The sequence below is a fragment of the Anarrhichthys ocellatus genome, unplaced genomic scaffold (assembly GCF_004355925.1).
Source record: "Anarrhichthys ocellatus isolate YVR2014 unplaced genomic scaffold, GSC_Weel_1.0 scaffold87, whole genome shotgun sequence".
In the NCBI taxonomy this organism is placed as follows: Eukaryota; Metazoa; Chordata; class Actinopteri; order Perciformes; family Anarhichadidae; genus Anarrhichthys; species Anarrhichthys ocellatus.
In genome coordinates this window covers 461,487-475,257 of record NW_022280117.1, presented here as the reverse complement: position 1 = coordinate 475,257, position 13,771 = coordinate 461,487, and the positions used below count along the sequence as shown (strand labels likewise).

At 42.0% G+C, this 13,771-nt stretch overlaps 2 protein-coding genes across 5 annotated transcripts in view; both read left to right on the top strand.

Annotated features, from left to right (window-relative positions):
* Positions 1-5,976, top strand: part of marveld2a (MARVEL domain containing 2a) — a 13,254-nt gene extending 7,278 nt beyond the window's left edge. For 3 of the 4 annotated variants that reach the window (XM_031875112.1, XM_031875111.1, XM_031875113.1), the window contains exons 3-9: positions 476-1,444; positions 1,799-2,019; positions 2,944-2,979; positions 3,086-3,249; positions 3,931-4,102; positions 4,688-4,738; positions 5,280-5,976. In XM_031875112.1, the coding sequence (XP_031730972.1) occupies positions 493-1,444; positions 1,799-2,019; positions 2,944-2,979; positions 3,086-3,249; positions 3,931-4,102; positions 4,688-4,738; positions 5,280-5,399 (1,716 nt within the window). In that variant the 5' untranslated portion in view covers positions 476-492 and the 3' untranslated portion in view covers positions 5,400-5,976. Of the gene's footprint in view, positions 1-90; positions 1,445-1,798; positions 2,020-2,943; positions 2,980-3,085; positions 3,250-3,930; positions 4,103-4,687; positions 4,739-5,279 lie in introns of those variants that run through there. The other variant, XM_031875110.1, reaches the window with a different exon arrangement.
* A 2,629-nt stretch (positions 5,977-8,605) lies between these two features.
* oclna (occludin a) lies at positions 8,606-13,714 on the top strand. Its single transcript, XM_031875118.1, has 5 exons — positions 8,606-8,644; positions 9,355-9,444; positions 10,272-10,953; positions 11,038-11,205; positions 13,168-13,714. Exons 2-5 carry the CDS (start codon positions 9,392-9,394, stop codon positions 13,300-13,302), a joined length of 1,038 nt encoding a protein of 345 aa, XP_031730978.1. The 5' UTR covers positions 8,606-8,644; positions 9,355-9,391; the 3' UTR covers positions 13,303-13,714.
* Positions 13,715-13,771: the final 57 nt, after the last annotated feature.

Here is a 13,771-nt window from a genome sequence, read left to right as displayed (position 1 = left end):
GTCACTCCTCCTCAGTCCAGATATGGTCACTTCTGTTCACTGGTTGCGAAAAAGCCAAGATGGCGACGGCCAAATTGCTGAACTCGAGGCTTCAAAACATCCACAAACCAATGAGTGACGTCACGATGACTACATCCACTTCTTATAAAGATCTATGAGATGTCACCTACGTTTTAATCTGTTATTTGTTTGGTTTATTAAACATCAGAAAAATGCACAAGATGATATACTTAAATGTCCATTTTTGTCCAAAACTTAAAATTGTTTATTTTACAATTTTAAAAGCAGCAAATCCTCATATTTGAGTCGCTGGAAGCAGCAAATGTTTGTCGCTTCTGCTTTAAAAAATTTGTTAAATAGTTAATAAATTATCAAAATAGTTGTCGAGCAGCTAACTGTTTTGAGCTGAAAGAAAAATAATTACTTGAAAGACGTTTAAACAAGACTCAATGAATGTGTGTGTGTGTGCTCTCAGGGACCATCACCATCCTCATGTCCAATGGAGGAGGCTTTTACGGACGCTCTGAGCGCGTCCGCCAGTCGCCTTACTACGACCAGGTGCCGCCCGGCTCGTTGCCCCGAACGGACTCCTACGATCTGCTGAGCGAGCAGAGAGCGTCCCCCCTCGCCCAGAGCGCCGACCCGCTCCCTCCACCGCCCCTGCCGGACCAGCCTCCCGTGGGACCCGAGTTCGATCCCGGTGGCAGCGAGGACGAGGTGAACCTGGACCACGACCCGGCCCTCGACATCAAACCGGTCCACCGCTTCATCCCGGACTCCTGGAAGGACTTGTTCAGAGCAAGCAACCGCAGCAGTAACCCGAATAGTTCCATGCCCGCCTCCTCATGTAACAACAACAACAACAGTACCAGCGACGGGGTGCGCTGCTCTCCGCCGCACTCCCCCTCCGTTCCCGGATCGTACCGAGATCCGTATGGCGGCTCGGGCGGCAGCTACAACTCGCGCAAGGAGCTCCTGGAGCTACGGGACGGCCACGAGTCCGTGTCGGGGCGCACCCACCACACGGGTCTGACCTACAGCGAGCGGGTGGAGGAGTACAATCAGCGCTACGCCTACATGAAGTCCTGGGCGGGGCTGCTGAGGATTCTGGGATGCGTGGAGCTCCTGCTGGGAGCTGCCGTGTTCGCCTGCGTCTGCGCTTACATCCACAAAGACAACGAGTGGTTCAACATGTTCGGGTACTCGTCTCCCGGAGGAGGGTACTCCGGAGGAGGGTACGGCGGCGTCACAGGCGGGTCCTACTACTCGGGGCCCAAGACGCCGTTTGTGTTGGTGGTGGCGGGGCTGGCCTGGTTGGTGACGGTGATAGTGTTGGTGCTGGGGATGACCATGTACTACCGCACCATCCTGCTGGACTCGTCCTGGTGGCCTCTGACAGAGTTCACCATAAACCTGGCGCTGGCGGTGCTCTTCATGGCAGCCGGTAGGTTTGTCCTTGTATTTGTTCTGCTTTTATTTATGCGTTTCATTTTACTTATTAAACTCTCGCTGTTAACAGTTGATGTTTGCGAGATCTAATTTAGATTAAAGTGAAGTTTATAAGGAATCAGGAAGTCATTCCTCCTGCTTTGTCTCAGTCAGCGATGGCGGCGGTGGCCGACTGGATTGGGTTTCACTTTTGTTTACATGTTCACAGATGAATTGTCTTTTTACCCGCAAATATTTTATTGCACGTACAGTAACAAGCGTCGTTGCCGTCACCTCGAGTATCCTTCACTTCATCTGGTTTCAAAGTATATTTTTCCCGCTAAATATTGTTTTCCTGTTTGTTGGCCAGGCATCGTCTACGTCCGAGACACGACCCGCGGAGGCCTCTGCTCCTACCCGGTCTTCAACAACGGCATCAACGGGGCGTTCTGCAGGACGGAGGCCGGCCAGATCGCCGCCATCATCTTCCTGTTCGTCAATTTGGTCGTGTATCTGATCGGAGCCGCCGTCTGTCTCAAGCTGTGGAGACACGAAGCTGCACGCAGATACCGGGAGAAGCACGGCCACGAGGTCAGAGCTCTTTGGTTTGTTCTAAGGGTTGGGATTCTTTAAAGGATTATTCCAAAGATATCTGTCACTTTGATGACACACACGGACTGCAATGCAACAGCAAACCACAGAATTTGCAAACAGGCTTACAGCCTTCGAGGAATGAGACGGTGGAGTGCTGCCTGTGTGCTGCTGGAGGGCAGAACGTGCACATTGCTTACAGCTATGCTCGTTATTGAGAATCACAACGTGTGAAACTCATGTTCTGATGTCTTGTTTGTTTCTGTTTTGGTCTCTTAAAGGAGTCGTCCAACCTTTTAGGACATATGAGTTGCATTCTTGCTCAGAGTTAGAGGAGAAGATTGATACCACTCTTTTTTGTGGGATAAATAGGAAGCTAAAACCAGGAGACGGTTAGCTTAGCTTAGCATAAAGACTGGAAACAGGGGGAAACAGCTAGCCTGGCTCCATCCAAAGGTAACAAATATGTATGAAACAATGTGGAAGACCTCAGTTACAGCTCAATCCAATGAAGATTAACACACTTTGTTTTTTATCCAAGGTAAGATGCTAATACTGTTAGGTAGCTTAATACTTTAGCAAACAAAGACAGATCCGTCTAGCAGCACTTCTAAAGCGCACAGAATCTCTCTAGTTTGTTTCTCAAGAAAGTGTAAAGACGACATGTTGTGGACTAGTTTAGTGAGCTTTAAAGGTGCTGATTGGTGGATTTTTGGACAGAGCCAGGCTAGCTGTTTCCCCCTGTTTCCAGTCTTAATGCTAAGCTAAGCTAACCGTCTCCCGGCTGCAGCTTCATATTTAGCGGACAGACATGAGAGTGGCATCGATCTTCTCCTCTAACGCTCTGACATTCTGTCACAACGATTCCTTTAATAGTTACTCCTCATTGTTCGTGTTGATGGATTATATGTTTTGTGTACACAGATGTATCCCTCCGACACGCGAGCTGCACAGTCATTGGTGAGCATCTGCTGCAACATGAACACATTTGTGTTGATGAAAGCGTGAAAGTCGCCCCTCTTTCTATTCTATTCGGTATTCATTTTGTCTTTGTGATTTCCTGCAGATGCCTCCGGTTTCCGCTCCACTACACAGAGCTCCAGTGCAGGTCGAAGGCTCCTCAGTGGTTCCCATCAAAGCCGCTCCAAAAGCTGCTCCAGCTCACATTCTACAGGGAGCGATACCATCAGGACACATTCCAAAACCCGTTATTGTTCCCGACTACATCGGGTAAGAGCTGCTCACACATACATCACACTGTGCAGGCATCGCTGCCGTTACTATCCACACTAGTACTCTTATCGACACTCTCATCGGTTCTTTTTGACTCTTTTGTGAGAAAAAAGACAATTAATTAAGAACAGAATCTTTATTATTCTTGTATGTAAACAAAAAGTCTTTCTTGAGCAGCAACACAAGAAGTTCAAATCTTTAAAATACATTCTCAGCTCAACGATTATCTAAGTGATTATCTTTCATTGGTTATCTTGTTCTTCTGATCAAACTCTGTATGACGTCACTAACGTATGACACCACTAACGTATGACATCACTAACGTTACCTGCAGTGGGTTTCGGAGGGGCGTCCCTCCTGTATAGTGAAGTAGATGAAATATACAGTCGTATTTAATTACAGATGAATCCAGCGATTGTTTTCTGAATTAATCGTTTGATTTTAAAATACCAAATTATTCCAGATTTCCAGAGTAGAAATATGCAAATGTTTTTGTCCAATAAACCATCAAAAACCCGAAGAGATTCAGTTTAATATGACAGAAGACTAAAGATGATTTCACACAAACTGTCCCGTGACATCATAATGTAGTCCAGGTCTGGCTCTGCTCTGGTGAGATCGTGTCGTGAGTTTAGTCTCCGGGTGACTGACGGGTTCCTCTCCGCCTCCCTCCTGCAGGAAGTACCCGACCGTCCGGTCCGACGAGGAGCGGGACCAGTACCGAGCCGTGTTCAACGACCAGTACGCAGAGTACAAGGAGCTCCACGCAGAGATGCAGGCGATGCTCAAGAAGTTCGATGAGATGGACGCCATGATGCGCAGTCTGCCTCAGCATCCGACCAGCCGGATGGTGACTGCTTACAGATATCTGCATCCTTACTTCTATCAAGTCGGGTTTCTAGCCGTCTGTTGTCATATTTACATATAGTTCACTCACCGGTCTTACACAGCAGGTCAGGAGTTAAACAGAGGACGTGTTCACCAGGCACAGAGGGTTTATTGATGCTGTGTTGCATTATGGGAATTGTAGGATCTAGCTATGGATTTATATTCTCCTCAAAGTAGAGGATGAGATGCTGTTGTGTGTGTGTTTATTAATTACAGGGCTACCCTTTAATATCTGAGTACTCAGCATACATTATGTAAAACACTCACCGTCACAGCACACTGGACTGCACTTTGCATGTTTTATTACAAAGGTCATCACTCGTTCAATATGAGGTCCAGTTCATGAGGCGAGGTGTGTTTGGATTATTGCACCCAGTCTTTGTGTTGTTAAAATGTCCCTCGTTACTTCCTCTGTTTGCACTTCCTGTTCCCACTGTACTTCCTCCTCCACCCTCACATTCCTTCCCTCGTCGTCCTGCATTTCTCTTCTTTAATGGAAACAACTTAAAGTTTAATTCAGACTCTTTGTCTCTCTGTCTGCTTGCAGGAGGTTGATCGCATCAACAGAATCCTTCAGGACTACCAGAGGAAGAAAAACGTGAGCTGACTGTCTCGTCCGTGTTGTTTACACTGAATATCAGCTGCTCGTGTTTATATATATATATATATATATATATATATATATATATACGGTATATATCTCCCCTCAGTGTTTTCTCTTCTAACGTTCACATCGAGGCTTTGTGTCTCTCAGGAAAGATGTTTTTCACGCAGTTTGACGGAAAACTTTGCGCCCAAAATGAGCATTTAAACATCAGTTACTCACTGCTTAACAAACATTCAAACCTGAATACCTCAAACACTTCAGTATAAACAGTCTCAGATTGAAGGATAAGTCTGGCCGTCATTCCATATTTTTGTTATTGTAAACAAATCCCATGAAAAGACCAAGTCTCTAAAGTCTGTGTGAGTGTGAGAGACGTGTGTGTCCGGTTAGCTGGAGACGTGTTCGTCTGTCTCTCAATGCTGTCTGACTTCCTGTCTGTGTCTCTGCTCTAAGCTGCTCCTGAACAGTAAATAATCCAAAAAGTGAAAATCCTAAAAACATATTTTTGTGTGTCTCTGCGTCCTCAAACCAGGACCCGACTTTCCTGGAGAAGAAGGAGCGCTGCGAGTACCTGAAGAGCAAACTGTCGCACATCAAACAGAAGATCCAAGAGTACGACAAAGTGATGGAGTGGAACGACGGCTTCAGCTGAACCTCCGAACACGAACACAGGACCACAGCTGAGCGGCAGCGGGGGGCAGGAAGGGCCATTTAAACAGGAAGTCTTTTAACATCTGTACCGTTAGATGAGAGAATCAACATCACTCTCATGACTATACAGCTTCATCCACTGGCCAGTTAGCTTAGCTTAGCACAAACACTGGAAGCGAAGGGAAACAGCTAGCCTTGCTCTGTTCAAGTCAGCCAACAAGCACCTCTGAAGTTCAAAGATTTACTCGTTCTGTCCGCATCAAGTGTAGAAAAATCACAATTAGCCTTTTTTAAAGTGGTGATTTTTAAGATTTCAATTTGTAAGAATCTGTCGCTGAAGGAGGTAACACAACGTATTACAATATTAATATATTTAATGTGATATAAACTGGTTTTCTGTGGCGACAATCCCAGAAAATATTCAGTTTTTGCCGTTTTTCTCCACATTATTCACACTAAACATTTAACTCTGCACACAATTCTGAACAGACACATGTTAGAACTGAACTGACTCTAAGACACTAACACACACTCAGCACACTAACACTCTCAGCACACTAACACTCTCAGCACACGAACACACTCTCAGCACACTAACACACTCTCAGCACACGAACACACTCTCAGCACACGAACACACTCTCAGCACACGAACACACTCTCAGCACACTAACACTCTCTCAGCACACTAACACACTCTCAGCACACTAACACTCTCTCAGCACACTAACACTCTCTCAGCACACTAACACTCTCAACACACTAATAGTCTTAACACACTCTCAACACACTAATACAGTCTCAGCACACTAACACTCTCAGCGATTCATTTGTTTTGTGTCAAATATGAATTTTTGTACAGATTAAACAAACGTGATACGAGACGTTAATTAACGAGCTTTTAAAGGTGCTCGTTGGCGGGTTTTGGCTAGCTGTTTCCAGCCTTTATGCTAAGCTAACTGTCGCCTGGCTGTTTAAATGCTATTAACGTTCTCACCTAACGCTCCACCTGGATGCAAATAACTTTCCCCCAAAATGTCACACTATTCCTTTTGTAAATGGTCTGAATATGCAAAGAACTGTGTGTGTGTGTGTGTGTGTGTGTGTGTGTGTGTGTGTGTGTGTGATACTGTGATTGTAGCCTAGTTTCAGCTCTTAAACTCACCAATAACTCTGGTTTGTGACGTGAATGTGATCTCTAGAAGGTGGATGAAGAACAGAAAGGTAAAATATAAACGCTGCTTAATTTCTGTCAGTTTACTTTTGCTGCGACGTAAATTTCACAAATATAAAAACCACTGCTTGTCCCGACGAATCTCCATCTAACTGGTTTACTGAACTCTTAATTGCACACTTTATCTTTTTAATTTTTTTTTACCTGTTTGTTCTCAATCTGGAAATCTGCTTGTCTTACTATAGAATGTTAAACGTTGTCTGTTGTGACACTTTGTTCTGCCATTTCAACATTTTGTACTTTATATCTCGTTTGTTCTTCTTTATACCGCCGTAAACATTGGACCTCATGATTGACAGGAAGTGACATCATAAAGTCTGTTTTCCTCGTGTCATCGAGTACTTGTGTTGCTGTAAATGTCCATAATTATTTCATAATTTAAAGTGATCTATTGGTGCTTTCTGTCTCCAGAATACAGTTTTGCTTCTGCACTGACGTGGTTTCTCTTTTTTATTTGATCAGCAGATGAAACACAAATAACTACATTTAGTCACTTGTTCGTCATACGATTTGTTGCTTTTCTTCGTCTTTATGATGTTTAAACCGTGTTTTTTCTTTTGTTTGAACAAAACAAGATCAGTCTTTTCTACTTCTGACATTTTATGGACACAACCAGCTATGGATTTAATCAAGAGAATAGTCGTTAGTTGCAGCCCGTAATGTAATGAATTACAGATAACATTCATCTGATGACACAGTAGCAGTGTTTGATTTAAGGATACTTCTGTGAGTTATTGACTTTAGCCCCGAAAATAACAAAATGCAGTAAAAGCTTTTAAAATCCAACAGTATATCAATACATACAGTATTTAGTTAATAATTAACAATGAAAGAAATATAAAGCGTTATATTTTTCCTTTGATCTCCTATCAGCAAAAAATGCTTTTTAGTTTTTTATTCACCATCAAATTAGTTGTTAAATTAAATTGATTATTTCAGTTAAAAAAAAGAAGCGTATATATATATATATATATATTTCCACTTATTTTGTTGGGCTAAATAGACAAATAACGGACTGTGTGCCAACACCAAAATAATAAATTTAATATATATAATAATTTAAATATTTTTATATATGTATTTAAATTAAGGTATATATATATATCTTAATTTAAATATATAAATAATTTAATTTAATTCAATATATATAATTATGGAAATTATTTCCATAATTATTTTTTACTTTTTTTACTTTTTTTCTGCCAGCAAAAAAAAAAAAAAAAGAGTTCCAGTTGCTGTTTATTGAAGGTCTTCACCTCAGCCACATTGGTTTTATTCTTTATACTCCAAAGCTGCTTCTTGCTTAAAATTCTATTCAAGGGTGCGTTTGCTCAGTACAATCCATGTGAAACATCAAGCTATTTAAGTATTTCATGTGTTGTAAAGTCACGTTTAAAGAAGTCTTCAATGTACTCACAATCCATTTATACGTCACATGTAGGGTAACCTATGAAGAGCTGCTTCTATGACTCATCATTTAGACTTCCTATAGCAGCTGGAAACATCTGGTCAGTGTTATGGTTACAGATGGATGCACCAAAAGTGTTGGTGCATTTTTTTTATTTTATTTTTATGCTGGTGGAAAAAAATGTTTTAAAAAAGTTTTTTAAAAATATAATTTTTTTTTTTTTTTTTTTTTTCCGCCAGCAAAAAATAATAATAATTATAATTATTTTATTATATATATATTTTTTTTATTTTGCTGCAGAAATGGGCTTCCATAGATGCCATATATAATTAATTGTTTTGTCATTTAAAATAAAATGGTTCGCTTAGGTCACACACTGTACACGATGTTGTTTTCATCCTCTGAGGCGTTTCGGGACATTTCAGTGAAGGCTGAACGAGGACTTCCGGTATCGTTGACGGTAAGGTGACACCTGTGAGAGGGGGCGGGGCTACATGGGGCCGAGAGCGGCGCTCACCTGGGTGTGGCCTGGACAGTGTTTTTTAATCAGCAGCTGCAGTTTCAGTTGAAACATTAGAGGCGGAGCAGAGACACGCTGAGACAGGTGAGTTTATCGTCCTCGGGTTGTGGGTTTAACACCAGACACTTGTGGTTTTATAAAATCTTCGATAACTTCTTACCTGTAGCGACCACAGACAGGTGTGTTGTTGGAGACGATTTTAAATCAATTATCTCCTCAACACCATCTGTGTTGTCAAAAACAATGCTGTTTAAAAGTGCGGAATTATTATGAATAAATATGTTGGCTGTCACTTTATTTGGATTAAACAGACGTTTTGTAGTTTTAAAGTTAAAATAACTCGTTCACGTTTCAGACTCTGACACCACCAGACCCGGGAGGGAAATGGCCGTTTTAAGACACACGTTATGTTATTATGGCTCCGGGATCATTTTAAACAAAACTGAAACGATAAATCGATTTGTTGATCGACAGACAAATAGTCGGCTATTGTTTTTATTATGGAATAATCGTTTAAGTCAATTTTATAGCAAAAATGCCTCAGAAATGTCCTTGGCCCTGCCTCTTAAATATGAGGAAATACTGCATTTCTATGTTGTTATGTCATAGTGAGCTTTATCTTACCGAGCATCTTTAAGTTTAGCAGTGTTGATATGGGCTTTAAAAATGTATTTTTTTATATTAAACAGAAAATAATCAGCAGCATAATCGATAATCTAAAGATTCATTCGTTGCTGCTTGATGTTAAATATGTTTTAATGAAATAGGTCTTAACAACAGAAATCTTCTTGCAGATTCTTTTCTTCACGGAGCAGCACCAGAGGACCCATCATGTCCTCCAGGCCCAATGGGAGTCCACCTCCCTACGAGTCAGATACTGGATAGTGAGTCTCTCTTATCATTAATATAAATAAATCAACATTATATATAATATAATGATTTATTTTATGTACTTCAGATATTCACAGAGCTCAAGTTAAAGACAGACTGAATGTAAACAATCACCCTTGTATGGAAGCAAAGAAAGGTCACGATATAATATAAGTGTGATTTAAATGTAACTGTTACTGAATTATTATATTGCTTTAAAAACCATCAACATTCATTTATCTGGTTTAAATTCAGCATTTTCAGTTTTTTTGCTTTTTGTGGTTTCACAGATTGAGAAAGATAATCTACGTCTTTACGTCGTTAATCTGATTTCTTCTTGGTGTCTAAATGTCACATTTCCAATTTGAGCAACTTGATTGTCTTTAACTTTTTAGATTTTTAGTCGTAACTTTAGACCGAAGGTTTTCAAAATAAAATACTAGCGGTGTTTAAGGCCCTGTCTTCATGTATACAGATAAATGGATATTTTCCTCTCTGTTTTCATGGGCTTTCATGTCTCATATTGTAAAATGATGCTAAGCAGCAACTTAACCTTGTCGTCCGTCCACATAAGAGTCAATTTTAGTCAAATATGTATTAAAGCTGTTGCTTTACTATCGTTTACTATTTGTTAACACGGCCAAAGAGAAATAAGCTCACTGAGGATGCTCGTTCTTATTACGTTCTAGTGTGGACGGAAATATTTAGTAAAAAGGTCTTGTGGACAGAATTATATTTTAATTCCACAGTTAATATTAGTCTTCATTTGTTTGTAAGATTCCTTGCTGATTTAATGCTCTTATGTTGAAACTCCGGTATCTTCCTGTGACTCTCTCTACAGTAATGTCGCTCCCCAGCCGGCCTACTCCTACTACCCGGATGACGAGTTCCAGCATTTTTACCGCTGGGTGTCTCCGCCGGGCATCCTCAAGATCATGTCCATCATCTGCATCGTGATGTGCGTCGCCATCTTCGCCTGCGTCGCCTCCACGCTGGCCTGGGACTCTCAGGGAGCCATGGGTGGCTTCGGGGGCGGTGGCTTCGGGGGAGGCGGTGGCTTCGGGGGAGGCGGCGGCTTCGGGGGAGGCGGCGGCTTCGGGGGCGGCAGCTACGGAGGTGGCTATGGTAGCGGCGGCGCGTACGGAGCCGGAAACGGCTACGGCTACGGCGGGCTCGGAGGGAACTACAACGACCCCCGAAAGGGCAAAGGCTTCATCATTGCCATAGCGGCCATCACGTTCATTGCCTGCCTGGTCATCTTCATCATCGTCGTGTCCCACCAGAGCCTGTCGGAGAGCCGGAGGTTCTACTTGGCGGTCGTGATCATCTGCGCCATCCTAGCGCTGCTAATGCTAATAGCCGCCATAGTGTACTTGGTGGCGGTGAACCCCACGGCGCAGTCGTCCGGGTCGGCGTACGGAAGCCAGATTGCCGGTCTGTGCGCTCAGTACCAACAACCGCAGACTTCGGGGGTCTTCGTTAACCAGTACCTTTACCACTACTGCGTCGTGGAGCCACAGGAGGTGAACGCGCGTCTTCACTTCCTCGTTTTACGTGTACAAATAAAGATTTGTTGCGTTTTCTAACTCCCTGGTCTTCTTTTCCAGGCCATCGCGGTGGTGTTCGGCTTCCTGGTCGCCGTCGCTCTCATCATCATGCTCGTCTTCGCTCTGAAGACTCGCCAGAAAATCAGAAACTTCGGCAAAAGCAACATCTTGTGGAAGAAGGTGAAGGTCATCGGCGAGATGGATCCGCCTCAAGATGTGGAGGCGTGGGTGAGTTAATTATTCAACAGGATTTAAATCATTGGTTTAGCCACATTTAAAGGGCCAGTGTGCTTTTTATGTTAAATATGTTTTTGAGATTTGGACAAAACAAAACATCTGAAGACATTATCTGGGAAACTGACGGGCAATTTTATAGAATAAACAATACTTTCACCGTGGATTCATCTGCATGTTACTTTCTTGGTCAGTCGTCTATAAAATGTCAGAAAATACGTCGTTTGTTAGTCATTTTTATGCTTTTTCTTCATCCTGAATAACATATTTAGAATAAACTGGTGAGCACGTCTCCAGTAAACTAGAGTTAAAGTTGTGCTTTTCTGTGATTCTTTGTGGAGAAACTCACTTTTACCGATCTGTAGATTAAATCAACTGATCGATCAGTTTATTTAAGAATGATTTCGTCACTCGCTGCCCTAGAAATAGATTAAAAGAAGCTATCACGTCCTCATAGGAGGTGATCTCAGCTCACGAGTCTTGCATGAAGAAGCAGTAGTTTGGGTGTTTTGTATCAGCAGAAGTGGTTCAACCTGTTTGGTGGCAGTCACCTGGTGATGAGCGGGGGAGGGGAAGAGTTGATGGTTTCAAGGTGTGGCGTTTACACAGACGACAGTTTCAGTCTCACGCTGACAATAAAAAAATTAAAAAAAACTTTATTACTGTCGAACATTTGAATATTTACCTTCTACAGTGAATCATAGTTATGAAGGGACGAGTAGGTGGGTCAGTCTGATCAGAGTTAAGAAGTCACGATGACATTCTGCTGCAGTGAAGAGGAAGAACAGGTCGGACCGGTGCTCTGAAACAAAGGCCCACCAGTTAGCAGACACACACACACACACACACACACGTAACATGACACTGGGAACCTGCAGCTCATGGGAAATCGTCTGAAAGTGCTGAGGCGGCGACACTGCAGCGACCTGCAGCTCCCACATGTTGTTGTGGAGGTGAAGCGGGACGAGTCTCTGCAGGTTTCATCATTGCAGAGCTGGTTCAGTTCCAGCAGTTGGAGGTAAACTGCCGACAGATGAACAGTTTAGTTTATGCTGCAGATTGTTTGAGTGCAGCTTTTGTTTTGTAGAAAGTAGTGCAGCAGATATTAGAAATCATGCAGATGTATGTGACAGCGGTGGAATTAAATTGATTCTAACAAAAGCACAAGTGAACAAAATGTGCAGATTCCAGAGGACCGTTGTTTCATTGTTCTGGGAAGAGTTCTGATGGAGGTCGTTTCAAATCTTACTGGATTCTGTGTTTTATAACCAGAGGAACATCGACCGTGTCAAAGTGAACGAGCATTTATAAACCTTTCACTGCTTCACAGGAAGCTTTAAGGACGTTATCGAGTCTTCTGTTAAGAATAACTACACAGCATGTTCCAATATATGGAATAATATATCTTTATTTGTCGAGTCTTTTTCATGCGAGAGATGAAGCTCAAAGTGCTTTACAAAAACAATGTGCAACACATTCAAACAGTAGAGACAATAAAACAAAGACGGTAGATGATCAAATAAACCGAGCAGGAAGAAAAAGAGAATTTGTATTTTTTTTCTTGCATGTTATACAATTAATATAGTTTTTCTTTCTTAGATCAGCATTTATTGAAACAGGATCATTATTGTTTACTCTTAGTTTTGTGTTAATGCAGTAATTACATGTTGTGTTAAATACTATATAATTGTAAAATGCTGTTATTTCATAGTTTAAAATGTTCTATAGTGCAAGTTAAAGTTTTCAAATGTCTTGTTTTGTCAAAAAAATCCCCAGAAATGTATATTTTAGTATCATATTACAAAGAGAAGCATCAAATCCTCACATTCCAGTCGCTGGAACGTTCAAATATTCTGCATTTCTGCTTCAAAAAGTATTGAAATGAATATTTGATGAATAAAATGGTCGTGTATTTGTGTAATATGATGGTGCTAATATGTTTTCTTTCTCCCAAAGGTGAACAACGTGTCCGTTGGCCCTGAAGTGCTCCCGATGTCGGACTTCCCCGAGAAGCTGAGGAGCTCCAGGAGTCACCTGGACGACGAGAGCACCAACTACGACAAACCTCCGTACGGCTACACGCCTCCGTGAGTGTTGATGTGTGATGTGTAGCCAGCGCTCTGCAGACGGAGAGCTCAGCGTTATGGATGTTTGCTGCACGGACAAAGGAAACGTGGAGAGTCGGAGGTTCTTTGTGAATGCCACTTTGCCGCGACGAGAATAAAAGATCCGTCCGTTTCCTCATCACCGTAAAACCGTGACTTTAATATTTTGATCATTTATTAATTATTTAAGTAATTTTTCAAGCAGAAAGGCCAAACATTTACTGCTTACAGCTACTGAAATATGAGGATTTAATGCTTTTAACATTGTAAAGTAAACATCTTTGAGTTTTGGACAAAAACTGGCCTTTTACAGTAAAATGTGTTTTGTGATTTTGAATAAACCAAACAAATAACCAATTAAAACAAAGGTGACGTCTGATAGACTGTAGTTAAGAAGTGGACGTAGTCAAAATGACTCTACTTCTCTCTTGATTTATTACCTCAGTAAACATTGT

Bases quoted from the DNA above. Each gene is read 5' to 3' on its own strand.
- oclna (XM_031875118.1), top strand. From the start codon at position 9,392: ATGTCCTCCAGGCCCAATGGGAGTCCACCTCCCTACGAGTCAGATACT. The intron at 9,445-10,271 runs GTGAGTCTCTCT...CTCTCTCTACAG, and splicing joins TACGAGTCAGATACTGGATA to TAATGTCGCTCCCCAGCCGG. The intron at 11,206-13,167 runs GTGAGTTAATTA...TTTCTCCCAAAG, and splicing joins CTCAAGATGTGGAGGCGTGG to GTGAACAACGTGTCCGTTGG.